Genomic DNA, 25,000 nt, shown 5'->3' on the forward strand with positions numbered 1-25,000 from the left:
GACCTAATCATTAGGTGCTTGTTGGTGCTCTGTGCACAGACACTGTACAGGCCCATGGCACGTGTATCGTATGCCCGTAGCTGCAGCAGAAAACAGGCAGAATTACTGACGGATAGATTTCTGTCCACTGGCTCTTCTGGAATGTCAATATCAGGGTTCGAGTGATGTGTAATGTAATGAGTATTATTTACTTTAAAGTGTAACTAACCCCCAAAATTAGGGATGTTCGATATTGGCTTTTTTACCGATATCCGATATCCGATAATGTCCAACTCTTAATTTCCGATACCGATATCAACCGATATCAACCGATACCGATATAAGTGGCTTTTTTTCCACCAAAATTTCACGTAACAAGTTACATAATGTAGCTTAATGTAGCTGAAGAGTTTAATATATAATATGCATGTTGTGTTAAAGTTGTAAGTGTTAGAGAAGCGAGCTTGTGAACAGAAGGTCGTCGGTTCAATCCCCGGGACCGGCAGGATAAATCTGGGTGGGGAAAGTGAAAAGGCAGCGCTTGCCCCTCCCTCATTACCACCACTGAGGTGCCCTTGAGCAAGGCCCTTAACCCCAACCGCTCCAGTGGAGCTGCTCAGTGGCCAACAGATCAGACTGTGGTTGTACTGGTCAGCTTCCAGGTATGAATGTGTGTGTGAATGTGAACAGGGCGCTCCTGAAAAAGAGAGCATTGCTCTCAGTGAGACTCCCCCTGTATTAAAAAAAATAAATAAAATAAAATATGGGCATGAAAACCGATACCGATATTTTCCGATATCGATTTTTTATGCTAATATCGGCCGATAATATCGGTAGGCCGATAATATCGGACATCCCTACCCAAAATACTTTTTTTCAGCTTTTAACCAATATATATGGCTTTTGGGGTGGTGTGTGAAGAATTCTGGTCAAAATTTGAGACCAAATTTATAATATTCTACAATCTTGATCATTTTCAGCTGCCTAAGTGCCCTCTATGGGTTCAAACGGTGGCGCAGTCGGTAACGCTGTCGCCTCACAGCTAGAAGGTCCTGAGTTCGATTCTCGCCTGGGACGCTGTGGGCGCTGGAGTTGTGACCCCCCCATATCTTCAGTGCCTACTGCCCAGGTGGGCTATCTCGTCGAAAGGGCCTTTCTGTGTGGAGTGTGCATGTTCTCCCCGTGCTCCCCAGGGGGTTCCTCCGTACATAACCCCCCACTAAAAACATGCAGATCGTCATCCGACCAGTGACGACAACATCTGAAGTTGGTCCCCGGGCGCTGGAAAGAAAAAGCGACCACTGCTCCTGGCCTGCCCCCTGGAGGAAAGGACAAGCCTGGATGGGTCAAAGGCAGAGGACAAATTTCACCGGCCACCGTCAGCACGAGTGTGTGTTTGTGGCCGCATGCATGTGTTGAAGTGTTCGTGTGACAATAAAAGACGGGCTTGTCCGTCTGAAATCGTGTTTAAAACCTGCTTTTTTTTTGCCCTTCAAAATGCCCAAAATGTGGTTGCATCCTACGTCACGGCCAACTCCCGCCTTCCCCGCTCATGTGAAAAATATTTTCTTCATGTGATCATTACTGTAGTTCACGCCAGAGCCATCATCTCCATTCACTCCAATGGACCCGTTTTTAGCGCGAGCCCAGTGCAGTGCATCATGGGTAATCGCCTACTGTGGCTAATATTAGCGGCTAGTTAGTTATGTTACATGGCAGTAAAACGCCACTGAATGACCAAAGTGATATAACTTTTAACCATTTCGGGCAAAACCATTTCCATACGGACCCATCAGCTTTGGCTAGTTGTTTATAACGTGGCTATATTATAAATATAGCCACGTTGATACACTGTCATGAAAAAAAAGAAAAGGGGATTGGGAGGCAGGTCATAGGGTCTCTGTCGATGATTTGATTTGACAGTTCTGGGCACTGGCGTTGGCCAATCCTGGCGTGTTCCACCCCCAAATCGAGCGAGCGGGTTCCAGGACGAACAGGCTCCCTGAGGCACGAGCCAGTTACGTTATCTTTAGAGCAGTGCGGTAAATACAATATTCCTGGAATGCGAGTTTAACGAACCAGTTACATGGGGGGGGGTAAGTCCCCCTTCAACAAGATAAATAGCGTAAAAAAAAAACAAGTTAAAGAACTACATATATGAACGGCGTTTTTAATTGTGCATATGTGAGGAGAGAGTGGATACGGAATCTGATATGATAATTACAGGTTTCCCATTAATGTATTAAGGGACTCCCTAAAAACACACCATTTCACCCGGGGGCAGAGCCTTACGTCCTGCGTCACACAGAAGCCGTGTTTGGAATGGTTCATGTATGTTGATCATATCCACCTTATTTTTGGCGGCCATTTTTGCCTGATCTGCTGATGGGTGCTTCTTCCGGTGTGATCCTCCCAGCCTTGTTGCTGACAGCTTGACACCCGTCTGGGCGAACGGAGCAAATCACTAATCAGGTCCAGCTTGGCAAAAATCTCGTCGATAAATATCCCTTTAAGAGCGCAGTGCATTCATGGGTAATCGCCTGCTGTGGCTAATATTAACACTGTTTCCATACGGATCACCGGCGTTAGTTTGTTGTTTATAACGTGGCTATATTCATAACGTTTTCTATCTCGGATGCGTTATTTCGAATCGCACATAGGTTACGCCAAACCCCACATAGGTTACGCCTCGAATCCCACATAAGTTACGCTAAAACGCACATACTTTACGCCTCGAATCCCACATAGGTTACGCTAAAACCACCACCGCAAAGCGTGTGGGTTTCAGGACGAAACAGACTCGAGCCACTAACGTCATCTTAAGAGCACAATATTCCTGGAATGCAAGTTTAACTAAACAGTTACATGTCCTCTGCATTCTACATAAAATTAAGATATTACGGGTTGTTTTATTTTGTATGTTACATACTTATTGACCAAGTTATGTTCAATTCAGCCAGGGTACAAGAGACTGAGTGTAGGCAGCCATCTTTTCAAATCAAGTAGAATACATTAGGAAATGGCAAGCTGCAGCAATAGTCACGTTAAACCGGACCTTGTACGCACAATTATTTTTTACATTGGGGCATTCAAAAATAAGGTGGATAGTGAACTACAAGTTTCAGAAATGACCTCACTCTTCTTCTCCTTTGTTAAAACACGACAGCATTGCATTGTGGTATATGGGAGAAAATGTAGGGTACATTCTCTGTTCATTAGAAATTGCAGTGCATTAGTGGGCATCTTATAGTGGACTATATAGTGAATCAAATTAACTGTTGAGAATTTGGACACTAGTACAAAATGGCCAACACGCTATAGTGCACTATTTCTAATAGGGCCCGCCCGGTTTCGAACAGGGCTAGAGTGTTGTGTGCCTGATGCGCACGTTGGGTTGTCTCGTCATTTTCTGGATAAGCAAAACCGCAACCAAAAAACGTGTTTATTAACCTCAATTTTGCCTTCACCCCACGATTAAACGTTCAGGAGAACTCACGCCTAATTGTAACTTCAAACTGAGATTTTGTTGTTGTGATCTTCGATTTACGAAGATAACACATCGCATTTTGGTACCGCTGGCACGGCTGCAACCGCGACGAGACTTCATTGCAGACTTTCATGACTGTTGATAAATTCTCAAATTGTCCATCATAACGTTATACTGGAAAATAGTGTTCAAATATATTGACATTTAGATGGACTAAATTATGCTCAACAATGAGAAAAAAATACCCAGATGGAGATCTGTATTCTGATATCATAGTATCTTACATCAATAGCTCAGCCCATATAGGGGCTTACAAGGCATACACCAAAATTATGTCATGAAACCAAATACAAATGATAGGAATCCTTTTTCAAATAGATTTGGTTTACAATCCAATCATCTGTGCTTTCGCCATGTCATCATAATGTTAGCAAACCATTACGAACTACAGAAAATAGAAAACTACAACAATGTGGGCCAGGTTTTAAAAACAATTTCTATTTTTTTAAAGGAGTAGTTCAACATTTAGGGCAATACATTGGCTTTCTCGCAGATCAATACCACGCTCACAGTAAATATGAAGTTACATCCAGCCAGTCAGTTTAGTTTAGCACAGACTAGAAATCTTGCCTGACTCTATATCAAACGCTCAAATCCACCTAACACCCTCCATCTTGTAAAACTCATGAACTCAGAGGCCGGGGCTGCTGGGCTGGTCACGGAGCTCGGCGAAGCGTGCACTCTGCCATACTGATGTATTTTACGTGATTTGTAGCCGGGAGCAGCCAGTGTGCCTTCAAGGACAGTAAAATGTGGGAATGTAGAGCACTGTATGGGCACAGTATTCACCATAACCTGCTATATGTGGACACTGCTCTCTTATTCTCAAAACACTCCAGTCCCCTGCTATGCTGAAAAGCAGACACTAAAATATCATAATAAAGTCCCAATATGTACCGTAAATTCCGGACTATAAGGTGCACCGGTGTATAAGCCGCACCTTCAAAGTTGACTATTTTTTTCTTATATAAGCCGCACCGGACTATAAGCCGCGGGTCTTTTAATGTTTTTTTTTTTTTTTTTTTTTTTGTGTGTTTTAATGTTTAATTACCATATGTAATGCTCCCATTTATTAACATTTCAACAAAACAACATAACACAACACCACCTGTGTTGTTATTTACAGTGCACACAGTGTCATACAGTGTCATACAGTGTCATACAGTGTCATACCGTGTCATACAGTGTGGTGAAAAGAGGGCAAGAGAGGAAATTAAAACAGAAGTGGCTTTATAGTTAGAAAGAGTGCTAAAAAAGAGAGATTTTTTTTTTTTTTTTTTTTTTTTTTTAAATCCATAGATAAGCCGCACCGTTATATAAGCCGCAGGGGCCAAAAAAGCCCAAAAGACGGGAAAAAAGGTGCGGCTTATAGTCCGGAATTTACGGTAACTTGTTACTTATTTATTTTGTATTCATTTGAGGGACAATGCACATTAATGAACATTACTGTAAATGCGCCAGTGTTAGCCAGATGGCCAATTCTCAACTGCTGTCCCTTGGAACTCCAGTTAAAATTGCCAGTGCCTCACACACACTGACAGGAGCATTAACCCTAAGTTGAAAAAAGTGTCGCACACTCCGGTCCCTATCGTCCCACTGGCCTTGTGTTAGCGCTCAGCGCCAGGCGCAGCCTATATTAGTGGGCGTGGACCGGCGCACTCCCTATTTTCGTGTCGGCGCTACACACGGCCTTAAGCATTATAACCACGCCTTTTAAGCATAGAATTATTCACAACGTGCTCATTGGAGAAGTGCAGTAAACAAATCACAATGTCCCTTTCATGTTCCACGGAGCGATCCAATCCGGTCAGAAAAGCCTGACCAAAGCGCTCTGAGATCCACCCCTCCCTCTTTCATCCCCATCTGTCTCCATACTGAAGAGTTCATTTGCAAAAACAGGTAAACGCCATTCTTAAAATGAATAAACAACACCTGTTTGATACTCCCTGGACTGCACATACAACACATTTCTTAGGTAATTTATGTGAAAATTACCAGATGAATATGTTTTAGTTGTGATTGATAGTAAAAATTTACCAAAAATAAATACATTACAATATAAATACATCAATATCTAATTTGAAACCATAAAAAATACAAACGGAGATACCTGTTTTTGCAAATGAACTCTCATATATATTATTCCATATTATTATGCTTCTCAAACCAATCTCACTGCAGTTTAAATACAGCAAGCATGTAAATACGCTACACTATAGCAAGATCAAAGTGAAAAGAATGTTCTAAACGCTTCGGCTAGAAAAATATAGCCTATCCCTGGATGTCATGATGAGATTAGATTGGTGAAAGGGCAGAATGATATCGTTTTCTCTCGCTACCTTTTCTTCTCCCCCACTGCACAGGTAGGATGATGCAACAGCCTGTGAATGACAGGGGCTCAAAACTACGGTATAACAACATTTTTTTCATCGGTCATTGTGCCTGTCTGACGTGTGAGAGAGAGCGCCTAAGGCCAGTGGGAAGATAGGGCCCTCCGGATCCATATGCATTTCTTTAATTGTAATGACGTTTATTCAAGATCAACGAGGAGTATTAACCCTAACATACATGTCTGTGATGGTGGGAGGAAACCCTCACGAACATGGGGAGAACATGCAAACTCCACACTGAAAGGACCTGTCGCAGACCGGGGTTCGAACCCGGGACCTTCTCGCTGTGAGATTGGCCGCTGTAGTTAACGTTCGCCTTCGTTTCCTTTTTTTCCCCCGGATTTTCTCCCCAATTATGCTTGGGGATCTATTGGCTGCCCTGGTCACTGCTCCACCCTCGGCCGATCTGGGGAGAGCCAAGACTAGCACCATGCTTCCTCCGACACATGCGCAGTTGCCGGCCGCTTCTTTTCACCTGACAGGGGGAGCTACCCCGGTAGGAGGTAGCACGTGGGAGGATCACGCTATTCCCACCGGTTCCCTTCCACCCCGACCAGGCGCCCCCCGACTGACCAGGGGAGGCGCTAGTGCAGCGACCAGGACACATACCCCCGATCCGGCTTCCCACCCTCAAGCAGAGTCAATCGTGCCTCCGGCCAAGCTGGAGGTAACACGTGGTTACGAACCTGCGACCCTCGTGTTGGTAGGCAGGGAATCTACCCGGATGCCCTTCGCCTTTGTTTCCTTGGCTAGCAAGATAGTGTCCAGGCTCGGCGCTCATAAGCTGGCTGCGGAAACAGGCCGCCATGGGCAGACCTGGCAACCCAGGGAGAGCAAGCGTGTGCCTGTCACTATGCTCTCAGGGAGAGATATTAGAGACACTGTGACAGATACAAACATGAGAGGCCGTGAGATGAGAGAGTTATTTTGAGAGAATAGAAAAGAATTTACTGCTAAAGCTGCTGCTGTACATTCATAGATTGCTGTCACGCTTTAAGGGGAGAGGGGCACATTTGAATGACGTGAAGAATAACATAACGCATGTTTTAATTGGCTAAGGTGGTACTGTGCAGGTTTATCTCAGAAGCACAAGTGACATGAACATTGACAGCCGAGGGAGGCAGTGCAGGCACAGCCTCACACGCACGCACACACACAGCCACACGCACGCACGCACGCACACACACACACACACACACACATGCTCGTGCGCCACTCTAACATGAGATTTGTACCCATACCGTCTTACACTGTTAGAGCTACACACTATATAGTATATATATATATATATATATATATATATATATATATATATATATATATATATATATATATATATATATATATATATACGGTATATATATATATATATATACATATATATATATATATATATATATATATATATATATATATATATATATATTTTTTTTTTATAAAACGGCTCTCTCAAATCAAGCAATCTGATTGGTTCACAGCCATTGTATAAATCCAATAACCCACTCCAATAACCCATGGCATGGGTTATTGGTTGCCATGGCAACTCTCTTACTAAAAGCCTTTGGTTACCTAAAAAAAAACAAATGGCGGAGACAGCTGTCAGATCCTTGTGAATCGATCTTCGCTTATAACTTTACTAATACTTCGCAGAAAATTATGTTTTGTACAAGAATTCACCTTATTCACCACGCCCACTTTTTCTCTCTTCCGCGTTCAACGCAAACGTATTTGTTCTTCCGGTTCAGTGCTAGTTGCCTTCTGTGGCTAATATTAGCCACTAGTTAGTTATGTTATATGGCAGTAAAATGCCACTGAATGACCAAATTGATATAACTTTTAACCATTTCGAGTAACACTGTTTCCATACGGATCACCAGCGTTAGTTTGTTGTTTATAATGTGGCTATATTCATAACGTTTCTATCTCGGATGCGTTATTTCGAATCGCACATAGGTTACGCTAAAATGCACATAGGTTACGCCTCGAATCGCACGCAACCTATGTGGGTTTCAGGACGCAACAGCCTCGACTCCACTAACGTCATCTTAAGAGCACAATATTCCTGGAATGCAAGTTTAACTAAACAGTTACATGTCCTCTGCATTCTACATAAAATTAAGATATTACGGGTTGTTTTATTTTGTATGTTACATACGTATTGGCCAAGATATGTTAGTTTATGGGGGAGTAATTTTGCCACTTTAGGAGCGGAGTGTGCGCGGCCATTTTGCCTGCGGGGTTTTTGGCAAGTCAAAACGGAAATACTATTACGAAATGACGTAATGCGGAAGCGTCCATGTGTGGGCAAAGAATAAGGTGAATAGACGCGGGCTAATGTCTTCTTTGCAAAAAAAAAGGCTGTTAACCCCGCATTTAACCCCGTAACGTTAGTTGGTGTCGGGCTTTGCAGAAAGCACTCAGCTTCTCAGCCAGCGCTGAGAATGCAGCGCTGCGCTCAAGCTGCCTGTCGGGCTTTCCAGAAAGCTCTCAGCTTCTCAGCAAGCGCCAGGATTGGCCAATGTCAACTTCAGTCTCCAGAACGATCCAATCAAATCACCCGCACGTTCTTGCGGTCCCGCCTTACAGTAGTGTTTCAACTGACTCTATCAGAATACCATGCCAGTCGGACTTATAGTATTATTATTATTATTATATTATCATACTTGGAAACCGTTTTATAAAAGCAATATAGCACTCGAGCTGCGTGGTGTTGTGGCATATATCCCGCTGATAAGCTGTTATCCCACGAGGCCGCAACACACTGGCTCTCATGCTATATTGCTTAAATATATATCATATATACCATATACTATGGGCCTGTCTGATTCTTAAGTGAACGAGCTTTATAGGTGGCATTTCTAGGTAAGAAGTTGTAATTAGGCTGTCTGAAACCAGTTTGATACATAAGTTCACTGAATTTGCAACCTTTCTAGGTACCTGGTTATGGATAATTTTCGAGGAACCATACCACGCACACTTTGGTGGGTTAGGGTATCCCATGATACCTTGCGACCCTTGCAACCGACGAAGAAGAACGAAGCGAGCCCGAGCGAGCCCCTAATGGCGACGCCCACAAAGCCAACCGCATCAGAAAAAAGTGAAACAACATTGGCTAAATAACAAACATCTGTCACTTTCTTTTCATTTTTATTCTGGAATAGTCAATAACGTCAACCTTTACTTAATTTCAGTGCAGTCAGATGTTTGTACAGTGTCAGGAAAGTCACTTTTGAACATTAGTAGGAAGCATCTTACCTCACTCTGTTGTGGACAGCAGCCGGCTAGTTAGGTTGCTAGCTAATGTTAACGTTAGTTTAGAAAACCCGCTCCGCGTGCACCAAAGTAGGATTACACTGTACAGCCAGGAGGAGCAGCATGGCAGACCTTCAAGTGTAAGTGGAGTTCATTTTAACTGTGCTTTATGACAAGCTGTCATTGCTTAACTAACGTTACCAATGTGTTTGTCAAATGCAACGTTCCAAGTTAGCTTGGTTACACACTTTTAATTTGAAGGCCGAAACGGGAAATGGTTTGAGTAGATTGAATTGACACTCGTCTGTTAATTCTATCATTTCACACGTACCATTTCCCTTTTTCGCCTTCAAATTAAAAGTGTAAAAACAATGAAACGTTCGCCTGTGAAGCTCGACCTGTTTGGATTATAATAACGTTAGAGAAAACAGCCATCAGCCATGCAGTTTTATACTAATTTATTGCCAAATGCTTTGGGAAACAACTTCATCAAGCTTGGTCAGAAAACGTCTGTCTATATTCAATGGAAACAGCACCAGTGCGACCTGTCGCGTGCGATGCTACCTTCAAGAATGAGGACGTCTGAAACAAGTTATTTTTTAATCACCTATATTAAAATGAGATACCTAATTAAACAATAATCTAGTTAGGTATTAAGCTTCCTTGCATTACAGACACAACCTACATGACATATACTATAGTATATGTCCATTGGTTCATCATTGTAATTCGCTCTACAGTGAAGAAATTGATGCGAAAATGGCCAGACTTTGTGCTTTAAGGACCTTCTGGGAAAATAACCTTTTGTTTTATCAGCAAAATAACCACATGACAACCCAGTACAGTACCTGGAATTCCAAGCTTATTGTAAATAGGCTGCATGCTTTGAATGGTGTAAGTCACTGTGTAAGAAAGTGGAATCTAAAGTCTGTGATCAAGCGTGAAGAAAACATGTAGTGAACATGTAATACAAATATATATAACGGTAAACAGATGCACTGTGAAAATCAAAGAGGAGACACACACACACACACATACACGCATTTATACACGGCTCTACAAGCACACATACACACACATACACTCACTGAGCACTTTATTAGGAACACCATATATCATAGGTAGGTATCAGCTTTCAGCTCAGTGACAACCAGGCTACCAAAGTGCCATCGTCTCAAGGTTCCACGTGTTGCATTCTGGGATGCTTTTCTGCTCACGACAGTCGTAAAGTCGTGAAGAGGTTATCTGAGTTACTGTCGCCGTTGCTGTCAGCTCCAACCAGGCTGGCCATTGTCCTCATGACCTCTCTCTCATACAACAAGGCGTTTCCGACAGGAGGCATTACAGGTGTAGTTATAACTGACAGGAGGCATTACAGGTGTAGTTATAACTGACAGGAGGCATTACAGGTGTAGTTATAACTGACAGGAGGCATTACAGGTGTAGTTATAACTGACAGGAGGCATTACAGGTGTAGTTATAACTGACAGGAGGCATTACAGGTGTAGTTATAACCAGTGAACCACGAGTGACACTAGTGGGTGATACATCTATAATAAAGGCCAATAAGTATAATACACTCAAATGTATTAGAATTGCCCTGGTCACAGCCAACAAATGCTAGCTTAGCTATGCACTGGAAAGATGAACAACCACCCACATTGAATAGATGGACTAATGAGTTAGCATCATGCCTAATGTAGTTCTCAACGTAAGTTCAAGCAGGAAGACTATAATATCTTTTACACTTCCTTAATTCACTTTATATCTCCACTCTTCAATCTACTCACAAGATCATAATAAGCTGTCAATTTCCGGGTTTCAATGAACAACCAGCTGGTTGCCGCCCAGTCTCTGTTAACCAATGCATAGTGTCACATCACTGCTCTCATCACCTCTCAGCCTACGCACCTCCAGTGTAAGCCTATCACGTTGCTCCACAACCCAGTCGTAAGCCAATTGCTTGGAGGCGGGTTCCTTAAATATGCTTGTTTCTGTCTCATTCAGCCTCTCAAACACCGCTGCTGTCAGGCTCGCACCCTCCTCCTCCCCTTCTCCTCCCGGTCATCGCAGACCTATCCCATTCTTCAGTCAGAAGAGTCTCATCATGATGAGTCTCAGAAGGAAGATCACCAGCACCACCAGTATCTAGACACTGCAGGGGGATATATCTGGATGCTGATCTGGGCTGATGCTGCTCTCAAGATCTCCCTGCGGTGTCTAACCGCCAAAGACTAATAACAATACTTTATTCTCAACATTCTTTCTGTAGTAAATTATTCACTTTATTGTAATAAATATCACTTTATTCATCCTTTGGTCTCTAGTCTCTCCTGATTGAACTAATGAGTTAGCATCATGCCTACTAATGAGTTAGCATCATGCATACTAATGAGTTAGCATCATGCATACTAATGAGTTAGCATCATGCATACTAATGAGCTAGCATCATGCATACTAATGAGTTAGCATCATGCATACTAATGAGCTAGCATCATGCATACTAATGAGTTAGCATCATGCAGACCAAACGAAAGGGTCGTGTATATAACCTGAAGGGTAAACCTGAAACATTTGAGAAGATTTGGGCGGGTTTTCTAACATTTCTGGATACAGAGTCGGCAAACATAATGCTCCGTTTAAACGCAAGCAAGTTTTGTTGCTGACTGGCATGTTTGTTTTATTATGATGTCTGTTTTACCTCATCTTTTTATTTACCAAAATGTTCTTTCTTTTTGAAAAGGCACATACTCTGGAAACGATACTTTAGAAAGTATGTCTATGGTTGGACGTGTAGGGGTGGGTGGCACGGTGGGAATGACATGGAGGCCATGGCCTCCGTTGCCCCTCCCTCTGGCCGTGATGCCCTGAGATCTCTGAGGCCACCTTGGCAGTGCCCTGCTACCAGCCTGCTACTGTCAGTTGCTTTAAAAGCATCAGTGGTCACAGTTTAATGTAGCATGCCCTATGCAAAGGATGTGTCATTGGTTCATTTTAAGACACATTTCAGAAAAATCGCTCTTCATGATAGAGCAATGGCCTTTGTGCCCTGGCATGTGGCCTTGTGCCTTTAAAAAGATATGCGACGCTGAAGGCCAAATAGCTTTGCCCCTAAAACAACACCCATGGGGGGATGTTTTTGGGTGGGAAAAGTTGGACAGATTAGGGGGGTGAGGGGTAGGTGGTGGTGAGAGGGAGCGAGGGAGGGAGGGAGGGATAGGGAGGGAGGGAGGGAGGGAGGGAAGTTTGAATTGATCTGGCTTTTACCTGAATTTACTTGAATTTGTATTTTCTTGTAATTGTTACCAAATCAATAAATATGAAGCCTCGCGTTAGTTCATTCGAGACACAGAAGCCATACGCTATGCCCCAGCTGTATCCAGCTGTCAGCCGCTGATTGGATCATTCATTCACCAATCACAGCCATTCTCACAATAAGGCGGTCCGTATAAACACGGCCTCCTCTCTCACTCTGATCTGCTTCACAAACGCTGCCTCACACTGCTGCTGCTGGCAATGCTTTGCCTCCACCACCCCAGCCTCCACCTTTTATAGCTCCGTCTGCTTGGCTCAAAGGCTAATCATGTATTCTAGCGCTAGAGTCTGCATGGCTCAAAAAGTGAACATGTTTTCCACGTCTTGCTTAGGCTCCCTCTCTTACTCACTATGGCTTTAAATTCATCTGGAATCTTCTATCACCATGGGGGGGATTTTTGCGGCCCTGCTCCCTGCTCGGCGTAGCTTGATGCTGCTGGGCCGGTTCAGGGAGGAGCATCTTCTGTAAAGAGCGGAGCCTTCATCGCCAAACATAACTGTATTTCCATTTATGCAATAAATGGTTAAATCTATGACGAGAGTGTTCTTCAATTAAATATTGTTGGGTGGGGGGGGGGGGGGGGGACAAAAAAACAAGGCGTTTCCGTCCACAGAACTGCCGATCACTGGACGTCCATTTTGTTTTTCTAGAGTCACGTTGTGTGTGAAAGTCCCAGGATCTCAGCCGTTGGAGAAATAGTCAAAGCAGCCCGTCTGGCACCAACAGCCACGCCACGCTCAAAGTCACTGAGATCATTCTGATGCTTGATGTGGACATTAACTCAAGCTGCTGACCCGTATCTGCATGCTCTTATTCATCGCACTCCAGATTGGATAATTGCATGAATAAGCAGGTGCACAGGTGTTCTTAATAAAGTGCTCCGTGAGTGCATACAATGCACACACACACACAGACACACGCACACACACACACACACACACACACACACACACACACGCACACGTGTACGATTTATCGCACAGCAGCAGTCATAAAACACAGACACACGACTTCATCATAGCCCGCGTAATGTTGTGCCATTACCGTTAACGTGAGGCAGGCACATCTGGCGTGTAATTGTAAACTCATCCCATCGACCATAAAATGCGGATGAATCATAGCCTGACACCTATATGGGCGGGTGTCAGTGGGTGCCATGACAGCTGGGTGCCAGGGAGATGGGTGCCATGACAGGTGGGTGCCTCTCTCACAGGCACCAGCCAGATGAGAGAGCTATTTTGGTCCATCTCGAGCTCAGACAACGGCTTCCTCTGGTCGCAGAATGGCAACTATATGGAGATGGAGCAGTGTGTGTCCGTATGTGTGTGCATGCGAGCGCGCGTGTGTCTGTGTGTGTCTGTGTGTGTGTGCGCATAGGGGTAGTGCCCGTAGAACGCGGGGGAACGGCGTTCCCATACTTCTCCAACGGGTGTTTTGTGTGTGTCAGTGTGTGTGTGCATGTCGAGCCAATAAAACGAGTGAAACGGCAACGTTGTCATTCGTCCTATATTTCAGGTGGGCTGAATTATTCACACGGCATCAACTCGCGGCTTGAAGAAGAAGGAAACATTCCACCTTAACTAGCTACAGTGCGGGGGAACCCTCAGTTTAATAAAAGCTATAGGCTACTGAAACAGCTACTGGCTTTTTCAGCATCAAATTTTTTTTTTTCCACCAGTAGGCTACCTCACGAGAACAAGCAAAGATGAGCTTTGTTGGGACCTGTGCGTGTGCAGGTTTTCCCCATATAGGTGCGTTCCCCCACTTCTCTAGATAGCACTACACCTCTGTGTGTGCGTGTGCGTGTGCGTGTGCGTGTGCGTGTGTGTGTGTGTGTGTGTGTGTGCGCCCTAGATCGGGTGGTGTGCGTGTGTGTGTACAGATGTTACCTGTTTTTTGTTTTTTTATCACTTTATTTCTCAGTTTTCACAAAAAAACATGGATGTCACAAAATACAGTATGAAAACTCTTTTTCTTTTTTTTCTCCCCTCTCCCTCCCTCCCACCCCCCCACCCACCCCATGGGGACTGACAAAAAACAACAACAAAAAAACAAAAAACAAAAACAGATGTTACCTGTTTTAAAGGTAAGTAAGTAACTGTTTTCTTCAGCTGCTAGTTCAGTGAGACTTCTTCGTAGTGGATAAGGACTTTACACACAGAGAGTCCGTTTGTTTCGTACGCGCTATTTTTTAATCCATCATCCGAAAAAAATCGTCACGCACAGAAACCTTGCACGTCGAGTCCCATGCCTTTTATTAGTATGTCCGTCGTTCTATTCGCGATACGAGACAAATGTCCGTCCTCTCCTGTATCCGCATTGCAACATGACTGACAGGCAGCAGGCGGCTGATCTGCAGCAGCGGTGGTGTGGACTGGAGAAGGCAGCTGGCATGCAGGTCAGGGATTAAACCATATCCTACTGGACACACAGGGCTCCATGCTCGCTCACCTTCACCTCGCCAAGCTGGCTGTGGTGGGAGCAGAGAGGGGGGCCAGTGAGGTGGAGCGAGCCGCCCGGACTGGACTCCAGCCGAGCGGGACTCCTCTGTCTCTCTCCCCCCCAAACACAGACACAGACGGGTCAAACAGCTCGCAAAAGGCTTTCGACCGATGCGGGGGAAAAACGCAGAAAATCAAACCAGTTTCCCGAAAACTTGAATGACAGACGAAAGCCCGCGTGTAAACGTGAGTGACACAACACGAGGTCATATTTATTTTTGAAACGTGCGACAATTTCGGACGAAAAATACGGACTTGGTGTGCAAAAGCCTTAATACCTTTGGAATCTGCGAAATTCTCAGCCTTCATTTTGACATGTTGGTCAAATGAAGGTTCTTAAGGTCCTTACACATCGGGAGCGTTTTTTTCGTGCGATTAATTCGCACGTCAATATTATTTTCCGAACCTATATCAGTCAATGCAACCGTGCATACCAACGGCGAAGTTTCGCTGAGCGTTATTGCGGTGTTTATTTTTTCGAACCGCGGTCGATTTTTCAGAAATTCGCTTCCAACGTGTACACATCTGTGGCTGTGATTGACAGGTGGGTCAAAACTCACATCGCAATTTCGTGCCGTATATTCGCATTGCTCTTGATGTGTAAGGACCTTTACTGGTGCAAACACATGGAAAACCACGGCGGTAATACTTTTGCGGCAATGGGGTAACATACCGTCGATGCAGTTGGCTATATAGCTACACTCTGTTCATAGCGTCTCATTCAAAGTGTACACCTGTTTCTGGTGAGCTACCTGTCATGATGTCAGCTGGTGACACTAATACTTCTGACTGTCAGCAGGAGAACTGGTGTCAGTTGGAGAAGTTTGTAACGCCAACAGGTGTGCGGCTATGGTGACACGAAGCATCTCTGTACATCTGGATGAAGATCCCAGGTTTGGTCCCCGGGTGCCAGTGCGGCCTGTCAAAGTGTCCCGGAGCAAAGATCTGATATAGCCGCTCACTCCCTCCCTTACTCGGGATGGGAATGCCAGCTGATTCAAATGTGACCTTGCGTATAGCTGCAACTTCTGTGTCAGAAAAGGAGAAGAAAAACGGCGCCTCTGCTTCGTCTTCCTGTGCACATATAATTGTTCTTCTTTATCTGTTAAATAACACGTGATGATGACAACTTTGACTTACGGCAAGACTTACTTCTCTTTTGTCATAAGTGTGCTATCAACATCAACTGGAGTGGTTGGTTTGAAAGCATGACGACGGCCCACAGCAGCTCTGCCCTTTTCTCACCGACGATTCAGAAATGTCCTGACAGACAGAAAGTGCGAGTAATATCATTCGGACGAAGAGATGGTGAAACTGCCATCCGTCTCATTTATGAGTCCTACAACACGATGGATTAAATGGAGATCATTTTCATTGTTCTTCTGCCCCCAAGATATGTGAGGTTACGTTTCTGCATTGCGATATATATATCGAATTTTAAGACTCTATCTATATCATCGAGAATTGTAGATCCACGGCAGGCACACGGGACCTGGAGCAATAAGTGCTCAATTGAGATTCTTTTGTGTAGAAATGTTGAGGTGCCCTTTCAAATTACCGATTTTACAGCCATTTGCAATTGCGCGACATGTTATTTAGGATATTTACGGTAGTGACCCGCTCCCTGCCTCTGATTGGTTGCCTTCCATGGCAGCAGCAGAGCAGTAAGACGCCACTCTCTTACTAGATTGCTCTGCTGCTGCCATGGAAGGCAACCAATCAGAGGCAGGGAGCGGGTCACTACCGTAAATATCCTATATACACGTGGCTCTGGGCAGCAGAAAGCAGATGAAAAATGATTTTGGAAGGAATAACGTTGATGTGTTGATGTGCGAGTCATTCATCTTGGTGTGGCACACTGATTGACGAGCAAAATTGAAAATGGCACTTCATATCAAAAAGGTTGCCGACCCCTGATCTAAATGTTCAGCCATCCTACACCCCCTCCCCCTACACCACACACACACACACACACACACGCGCACACACACACACACACACACACACACACACACACACACACACGCGCGCGCGCACACACACACTCTCACCCAATAACACACACGAGCATCCTAACGTTAGGGGAATCAATGGTGTCAGTCTGCCAGATGGTGCTTTATAGAGCGGCCGCCTCCTGTGTCTCCATCCTGGACCACAGCCCATCATAGTGGAGGAAGCTATGGGTTCACTAGTTCATGCTACTCTGTGTGTGTGTGTGTGTGTGTGTGTGTGTGTGTGTGTGTGTATGTGTGTGTGTGTGTTGCACACGCGTGTGTGTGTGCATGCACACGCGTGTGTGTGTGTGTGTGTGTGTGTGTATGTGTGTGCACATGCGTGTGTGCGTGTGTGTGTTCTTGTACAGCCATCTTAGTGAGGACCAATTTGAGTTTTATACCTGTGAAGTGTGGACATTTTAGGAAAGTGAGGACATTTTGGCGGATCCTCACTCTCCCACATACCTTCAAAGGGCTGTTTGAAGGTTAAGACTTGGTTTTAAGGGTTAGGTTAGAATTGGGTTTAGGTTAAGGGTTAGGGGTTAGGGGTTAGGGCATTTAGTTGTTATGGTTAAAGTTCAGGTTAGGGGCAAGTGAACGCATTACATAACATCAATGAGTGTCCTCACTAACATAGCTGTGCAAACATGCATGTGTGTGTGTGTGTGTGTGTGTGTGTGTGTGTGTGTGTGTGTCCCTGCACATTATGTATTAATTGACCTTACGAGACAACAAGTTTGACCTTTCACCTCTGAACTCTGACCTTTGCTGACGCAGTGATGGAGGATGGGGTAGGAGCTTCCCATGTGACACACACGCACACACACACACACACCCACGTGTGCGCGCACACACAAACACACACATGCGCACGCGCACGCACGCACACACACACACACACACGCACACACACACACACACGCACGCACACACACACACACACACATACTAGATATAAAAATACTTATTTCAATTGCGTGTGTTTACACACTATCCATTTTTATAACACACTTAAATTATTATATTATAATTATATATAATTATATATTATATTATATTATAAGAAAAACACTGCCGCGACAGGCTGCGGCAATAGGGTCCTTTGAAACGGGTAACATCTGTACACACACACACACACACACACACACACACACACACACACACACACACACACACACACACACACACACACACACACACACACACACGAACACAAACACACACACACATACTAGATATAAAAATACTTATTTCAATTGCGTGTGTTTACACACTATCCATTTTTATAACAGTTACATAATAAGGTCCACTGTTAGCCACAAAAGTGAAATCTAAATATATATTAGGGCTGGGCGATATGGCCTCTAAAGAATATCGTGATATTTTTTGGCTATATCGCGATACACGATATATATCTCGATATTTTTGAAATCTCTCATAAATGCTCGATTTAACCCCTCAGGGTTCATACACATTTTGACCAATGGATTTCCATGACTTTTCCATGACTTTAAACCAAATTTCCATCACCAAACATTTTGTAAAGTCTCGTGTATACATGAAAAAGTCAGTGAGTAAAAATATTCTATGTAATGTAACTATTAACAGATTACAATGATTGAAAAACTAACATGGTCATCATTACTAAAACACGTTACTAGCCCCAACACTGACGACAACAAAGATCTTAGTAAAGCTGGGCAATATGGACCAAAAATCATATCTCAGTATTTTTAGGCTGAATTGCGAAATATGATATATCTTGGTATTTTCTACAAAGTGGGCTAGATTTTCAATTGTAAATTGGGCCGGGCGATATGGACTCTTACAAAACATATTTACACAATGGGTCTGTCTGTAACGCAAGTGAGCTTCCTATCACCTAGCTACCTAACTAGATACTTTATTAATTAGGTATCAATTTTAATATAGGTGACTGAAAAATAAACTTGTTTCAGACGTCCTGGCGCTTTAAGGTAGCGTCATTTTATCCTTGTCCTGCAGTGGGCAGTGCAACACGCCTAGTAGCCGCGACACTGCCGGAAACTTGAAAGAAGAAGAAGAAGAAGAAGAAGAAGCGACTGCTGGAACGTTCTAGACATAGCTAGATAGATAGATAGATCAAGATAGATCAAGCTAAGCTAAACCAGTTGTTTTTCGGCCAGACGTTTTTCGTAGTAATGGAAGAAGAACTGCTGTTTCTTTTTATTATTATTTATTATTATTTTGAGGAGATGGCGGAGGAAGAGGCCGAGGAGGACCGTGCCAGGATGGGGAGATTGAAGCGGTGGGCGGCACTTTTGTCTAGCGAACCAGACCAGGTACAGTAGGCCTGAAGTTAGCAAATTTAGCTCCGTGACTGGACAAAAGACAGTCTACTACATAATTGTGACGTTCTTCCAGTGAAGTAAAATTATGCTCTATTGTCTTGGGCCCAGGGGTTGGCCATTGCAGTAACATAATGGACCAAGAGATTATTTAAAATGTCTCAAAGACACAGAACTAGCGTTAGATGCTATGCTATACCCCACATGACTGATAGCCAGCTAGCCCCGTTGGCTCAGCCAGCCAGCAAGATAGTTTAGAGCAGTCATAATTCATTACGATTTGCAAATACAGATGCACAGATACATACATCAATCAGTTTAATAAATTAGAACACAGATTGCTAAATTGAAGTATTAGGATTTAATACAATTAATGGTTACAGTAATTCACAACATTTAACATTGAGACGGTCAAATGTTCACTACTATACGATGATGAATAGAGAACAGGTGAATAGAAATTTAAAATCACTTGACCCTTTTTCATAAGTACATGTAGGAAATAAATGAATGTATGGATATGGTAAATAGATTGGTTGACATAAATGGCTTAAACTTTAAACAGATTTCAAGAGTTTTAAAATGTACACATGACGTGACCCCATCTCCCCCAACAGGAGAACTTGACTACCTACTGCCGTCTGAACATTCATGTGCCACTGCTGCGCCTGTACTTTGATGATGGAGACACACGTCCAGACTTCAGGCTCCACCGAGACGCCATCACAGCCCTCCTACGCATGATGGACCCTCAGAGGCACCATGGCTGGGGACCGGAGCTGGAAGTGCTAGTTTTCCTCTTTTGGTTAGGAGCTGGTACCTCCTACAGGTAAGAATGGGGATAGTTAATTTTTATTAATTACATTTTAGAGACTGCTTAAAGATCTGAATCTTTATTGATACCACTATCGATACTTTTCTATTACTTGGTGGAAAGACGAGACTACAATACATTTTTAACATAACTGGTATTGATTATGTAATGGTCTCAATCTCCATTCCTACCTAACCTGTAGGGTGACATCCAGAGCATTCGATATACCCCGCTCCACAGTCCACCTGTTGGTCCACCGCATGGCGACGGAACTCCTCAATGTGGCCCCTCGTGTCATCCGTTTGCCACAGACAGAGGAGGAGCACAGGGCAGTTGGGGATGGCTTTGCTCACCTGGCCAGGCACCCGGCATTCAGGAATGCCCGTGGGGCAATTGACGGCTGCCATGTGAGAATCAAGGCACCTGGGGAAGAGGACGCACAATGCTACAGGCAAGGCTTAAAGTTCTCAGGCACCATGCCATATTTCAGGCATAGAGCAGTATTACATTAATATAATACTTAATTTAATGCATTGTACACATTTCCTCACAGGCTCACAAATATTTTCTTGTTTTTGATTTTACCCCTGTACAGGAACAGAAAGCTGTACACGTCAATCCAACTCCAGGCAGTGTGTGACAGCAGGGGCCGATACATTGACATTTACGTGGGAACACCGGGGTCAGTGCATGACGCAAGGGTGCTGCGGCGAAGCCCCATCTACCACTCTGCCTACCCTCCCCCTGGCACTTTCCTCCTTGGAGACAGTGGCTACCCCTGTTTGGAGAGACCACTGGCCCTCATCACTCCTTTCAGGTAGGGATGCACGATATATTGGCAATCATATCGTATCGGCCGATGTTAGTCTTTTTTTCTTTTACATATTCATATCGGTCCAATGTTAATATCGGTTATCGTATCGGCCAAAATGTTCATTGGTGCATCCCTACTTTCAGGAGACCTGTCAGAGGTGCAGAGAAGCTGCGCTTCAACATCCACCACGCCAGGGCTCGCAACATCATAGAGCGAGCCTTTGGAATGATGAAGACCCGGTGGAGAGCCATCTTCCTGCAGGCCCTGGAGGTAATTTAAACTGAGAATGACCGCAGCAAATGAGCAAATTCAAAGAGAAATAATTTATGTACTTATCCTTGAATTAATCTTTGGTTTCCCTCTAAGGTACACTCCACCTTTGTGCCAGATGTCATCATGGCATGCGCCACACTGCACAACATCTGCCTGGGAGTGGGTGACATCATGGAGGAAGAAGATGGGCAAGACCCTGCTGATGATGAGGCTGGGGGCGAGGCACAAGCTGGGGAAATGAATGGGAACGCCCTGCGTGACCATCTATCAACCCAAGTCAGCGCACTCCAGGATGTGGTCGGTGGCCATGAGTACGCACTGCACTGAGCTCAAGCTTATGGTGCGTCTGGGTGTTCTCCCATAATGTTCTCCTGAATCCTGTTGACTAACGTTAGAGTCCGCCGGAAGCCCGACACCGGCAGTTCCCCTCCAAGCAGGGTCTTAACGGAGCACGTTGTCTAGTGTCTTGTGCTGTCAAGTCTGTCTGTGGCGTCAATTGTCCGGGATCCTGTCCTGTAATGTGAAGTAAGTCTTGTGGCATTTCCCCTTACCCCGGTTATATACAAATGAGTTGGCAACCACCCTTTGGCAAATCAACTTTTGTACCATTTGATAATAGTTGTAAAATGATTATTTTTGTTGTTTTGTAAAATTATTCTTGAATTTTTGTAATCTGTTGTACTGTGAATGTAAATATTTTTAGTTTGAGTGTGTTCTACTGTTACCCAGTTTATTTTTGCTACATTTGAAATAAAACAATTTGCTTGTAAAACAATCTTTTGTTTATTTTATTACAAGTAACCTTGAACAACCATTTATAAAAAATCACATTTTATTTAATTTCAGTCAAAACTGGGTTGATTCAACCAACATGAAACAGAGAGAACTTCACTGACAAACAATGCTGATTTATTTTGCACATGATCTCACACATATCTGACAACGGTAACCAATTCTGAATGCATTTATTTAGACAGTTATTGAGAGTTGATTTTGAGTTAAGTTGAGTGATGTCATTAATGACAACACTGCCTCCACAACTTAACACAGATCAACTCTCAATAACTGTCTAAATAAATGCATGCAGAATTGGTTACCGTTGTCAGATATGTGTGAGATCAATCTGCATTGTTTATGAAACAAAATGCAAATGAGAACTTCACTGAAAAACCATGCTGATTTATTTTGCACATGATCTCACAAATGTCTGAAAACTAAACAATTTTGCAGGCATTCATTTAGTTTGACAGATTTGAAAGTTAATTTGAGTTCAAGTGAGTGATGTCATTTGTCCATGAATGACTTCACTGCCTCCACAAATGAACACAGACCAACTCTCAATAAATGTCAACCTAAATGAATGCCTGCAAAACTGTTTGCAGTTTTCAGATGTCTGAGATCATGTGCAAAATAAATCAGCATTGTTCTCCTTTAAACTAGGAGCAGAGAAAGTGGCAGCAAGCAAGCTCAAAGTCAACATAGAATCAAAATGGAAAAAGGAGCTTACTGGTTACTTTTTAGGGAGAATATTTAATCCAGAAGTGTTGGTACACAGGTAACCTCAGGTTTACATACAATGTACAACTTCAAATACAATAAGAGACACGGGCAGGAAAAACGCAACGCGTTTCAACCTCACTGGGTCTTCATCAGGCTGAAGGCTGACGAAGACCCAGTGAGGTTGAAACGCGTTGCGTTTTTCCTGCCCGTGTCTCTTATTGTATTTGAAGTTGTACATTGTATGTAAACCTGAGGTTACCTGTGTACCAACACTTCTGGATTAAATATTCTCCTTTAAACTAAAAATAAGTTAGAAAGAAAATGCTCAACGCCTATCCATAAATCTCTCTAGGATAGAGAAGAGTCGGTCGGTTCGCTCTGCCTCATCCCTCCTCCTCTGCGCCTGCCTCTCTCTTTCACGCTCCATCTCCTCCTCAATCAGATCGGCGAGGCGACGCCGCTTCCTCTGTTGTGGGGCTGGGGCCATTTCTTGTGCTCTTTCTGGCTCTCGTGCCTCTCCTTCTCCTCCAGCCGCCGCTGCCTCCTCCTCTCCATCACCTCGCTCCTGTTCAGCTGCTGGCTTTGGCACACCCTCCAAAGGCAACGTGGCCCTCACCACCGCAGGCGTTATTGAATGTTTTTTTCCCAGGGCCTCGTCCATCAGGTTGTACCAAGGCCAGGTGGCCGGTGTACCCTCACCGCGGTCTGTACCACTACCGGTTGGTGGATCTTTCAGTTTCTAGAAGAAACGACAATTGAACAGTGCATAAAGAGCCCTAAAGTGAAAGAATGGATGAATATTACAATGGATATATATAAGATGGAAAGACTAACTGCTGTTATCAATCATAAAGTAGAACAATTTACCTCAAGATGGGAATGCTGGGTTCAATATATAACACCCATTAGGCCAGATTTTATTTTTTTGGATCCAAGATGAATGTACAATGAAAAGTAGACTCCCTGCTCTATATGTTTTGTTTTTTGTTTTTGTTTGTTTGTTTTGTTGCTGCTGTTGCGGCTGTTGTGGTTTTGTCTTTTCTTTTATTTGTCTATAAAAAAAAAAAAAAAAAATCTATGGCAGTACATATCTACAACGTATACAATGTAAGAACGTATAATAATCTGTCAATAAAAAGTAAAAAAAAAAAAAAAGAACAGTGCATAAAGTAAAATGCAGTAGTGGCCTGTGGCTAACACTCAAGAACAATTAATACCTTGTACTGGGTCTTCAAGTTGTCCCATTTTTTTTGGGCAGATTTGAAGTCCACTTTCCCCTCCAGCCCAATATCAGCTAGCAGTTGACTGCAAAACACACACATACACAAAACACACAGGATTTGTGGGCTGTGTCCATTTGTGACAGCATCAGTGATTCAATATTTCCCACCTGGCAACACTGGTATGAAAACTGGGCATATGAACCTCTATGAAATGGAGGGGTTTAAATTAGTGATTTGTTCATCTCAAATGTTTTCATGGCACAGGGACCCATATGGGGAGATGTTTGATGTTGATTTAGCACTGAATTGTAGAACTGTCTACACTGGGGAGACAACTCGGTGAGTGTGAAATCTAGATTAGACTACTCATCTTTATATATCGTCTGATTGGGATATTTGGTTACTTAAATTTGAGTGAAATCAAGCTAACCCCCCCCCCCCCAAATCAACCCACAGCAAAAGCCAGAGCATAATAAGCTGTGTTGTTCAATGTTGGTGTGTAACTTACTTCCATCCATTGATAGCCGAATTCCTGTCCCCTGTAAAAAGCTTCTTGAGCCGCATCCTGGCCTTAATCAGCTTTGCTGTATCCTGTTTTGTCCCTATAAAATAAATCAGTTGCCACGGTGTAATTTATTTAGACAGTGAGCAGAGGTGAAGCCAAAGGAGCTAACGTCATCATCAGCTAATGAATGCATAACGTTACCTAGCGTATTTCTTATCGATAACGTTACACATTCAACCAACAAATGTGTGCTTAAGTAATGGCTGGTTAAAAACGAACTTCACTTACACTTGAAGGTGAACGCAGGGTCTGGGAGGGGAGGCTGGCAAGCAAGACTAGCCATGTTGCTAGTACCTGGCTCTGCGTTGCTGTCCATGGCAGAGCACTGGTCATGAAGTTCTTTGTACTCCTGGTGCAGGCGCGCGCACGGAGCGGGTAAAACGCTAGCCACCTAACTAGTGGCTGCTGTCCAGAACACCGTCAGCTAAGATGCTTCCTACTATTCTTCAAACGTGACTTTCCTGACACCGTACAAACAACTGACCGCACTGAAATGAAGTAATGG

General features: G+C 43.7%; 3 protein-coding genes across 3 annotated transcripts in view; 1 reads left to right on the forward strand and 2 right to left on the reverse strand.

The window, feature by feature from the left end:
- The window catches only part of cacng2b (calcium channel, voltage-dependent, gamma subunit 2b), a gene marked incomplete at its 3' end in the record, with an annotated part of 136,236 nt that overhangs the window by 76,691 nt on the left and 34,545 nt on the right, over window positions 1-25,000 (reverse strand). The gene's annotated exons all lie outside the window — the stretch shown is intronic.
- On the forward strand, window positions 19,214-21,793 carry LOC310774920 (putative nuclease HARBI1; the record flags this gene model as incomplete). Its single annotated transcript, XM_083635014.1, has 6 exons — window positions 19,214-19,300; window positions 19,924-20,135; window positions 20,323-20,571; window positions 20,716-20,937; window positions 21,078-21,204; window positions 21,301-21,793. The coding sequence occupies 6 exons, from the start codon at window positions 19,214-19,216 to the stop codon at window positions 21,532-21,534; spliced, it is 1,131 nt and encodes a 376-aa protein (XP_083491140.1). The 3' UTR covers window positions 21,535-21,793.
- Window positions 22,961-24,772, reverse strand: LOC310775328 (uncharacterized protein). Its single transcript, XM_083635474.1, has 4 exons — window positions 24,724-24,772; window positions 24,439-24,532; window positions 23,925-24,012; window positions 22,961-23,446 (listed from the first exon to the last, which is right to left on the reverse strand). The coding sequence occupies exons 2-4, from the start codon at window positions 24,492-24,494 to the stop codon at window positions 23,033-23,035; spliced, it is 558 nt and encodes a 185-aa protein (XP_083491600.1). The 5' UTR covers window positions 24,495-24,532; window positions 24,724-24,772; the 3' UTR covers window positions 22,961-23,032.

This window comes from Poromitra crassiceps (assembly GCF_964638095.1).
Source record: "Poromitra crassiceps genome assembly, chromosome: 4".
Lineage (NCBI taxonomy): Eukaryota > Metazoa > Chordata > Actinopteri > Beryciformes > Melamphaidae > Poromitra > Poromitra crassiceps.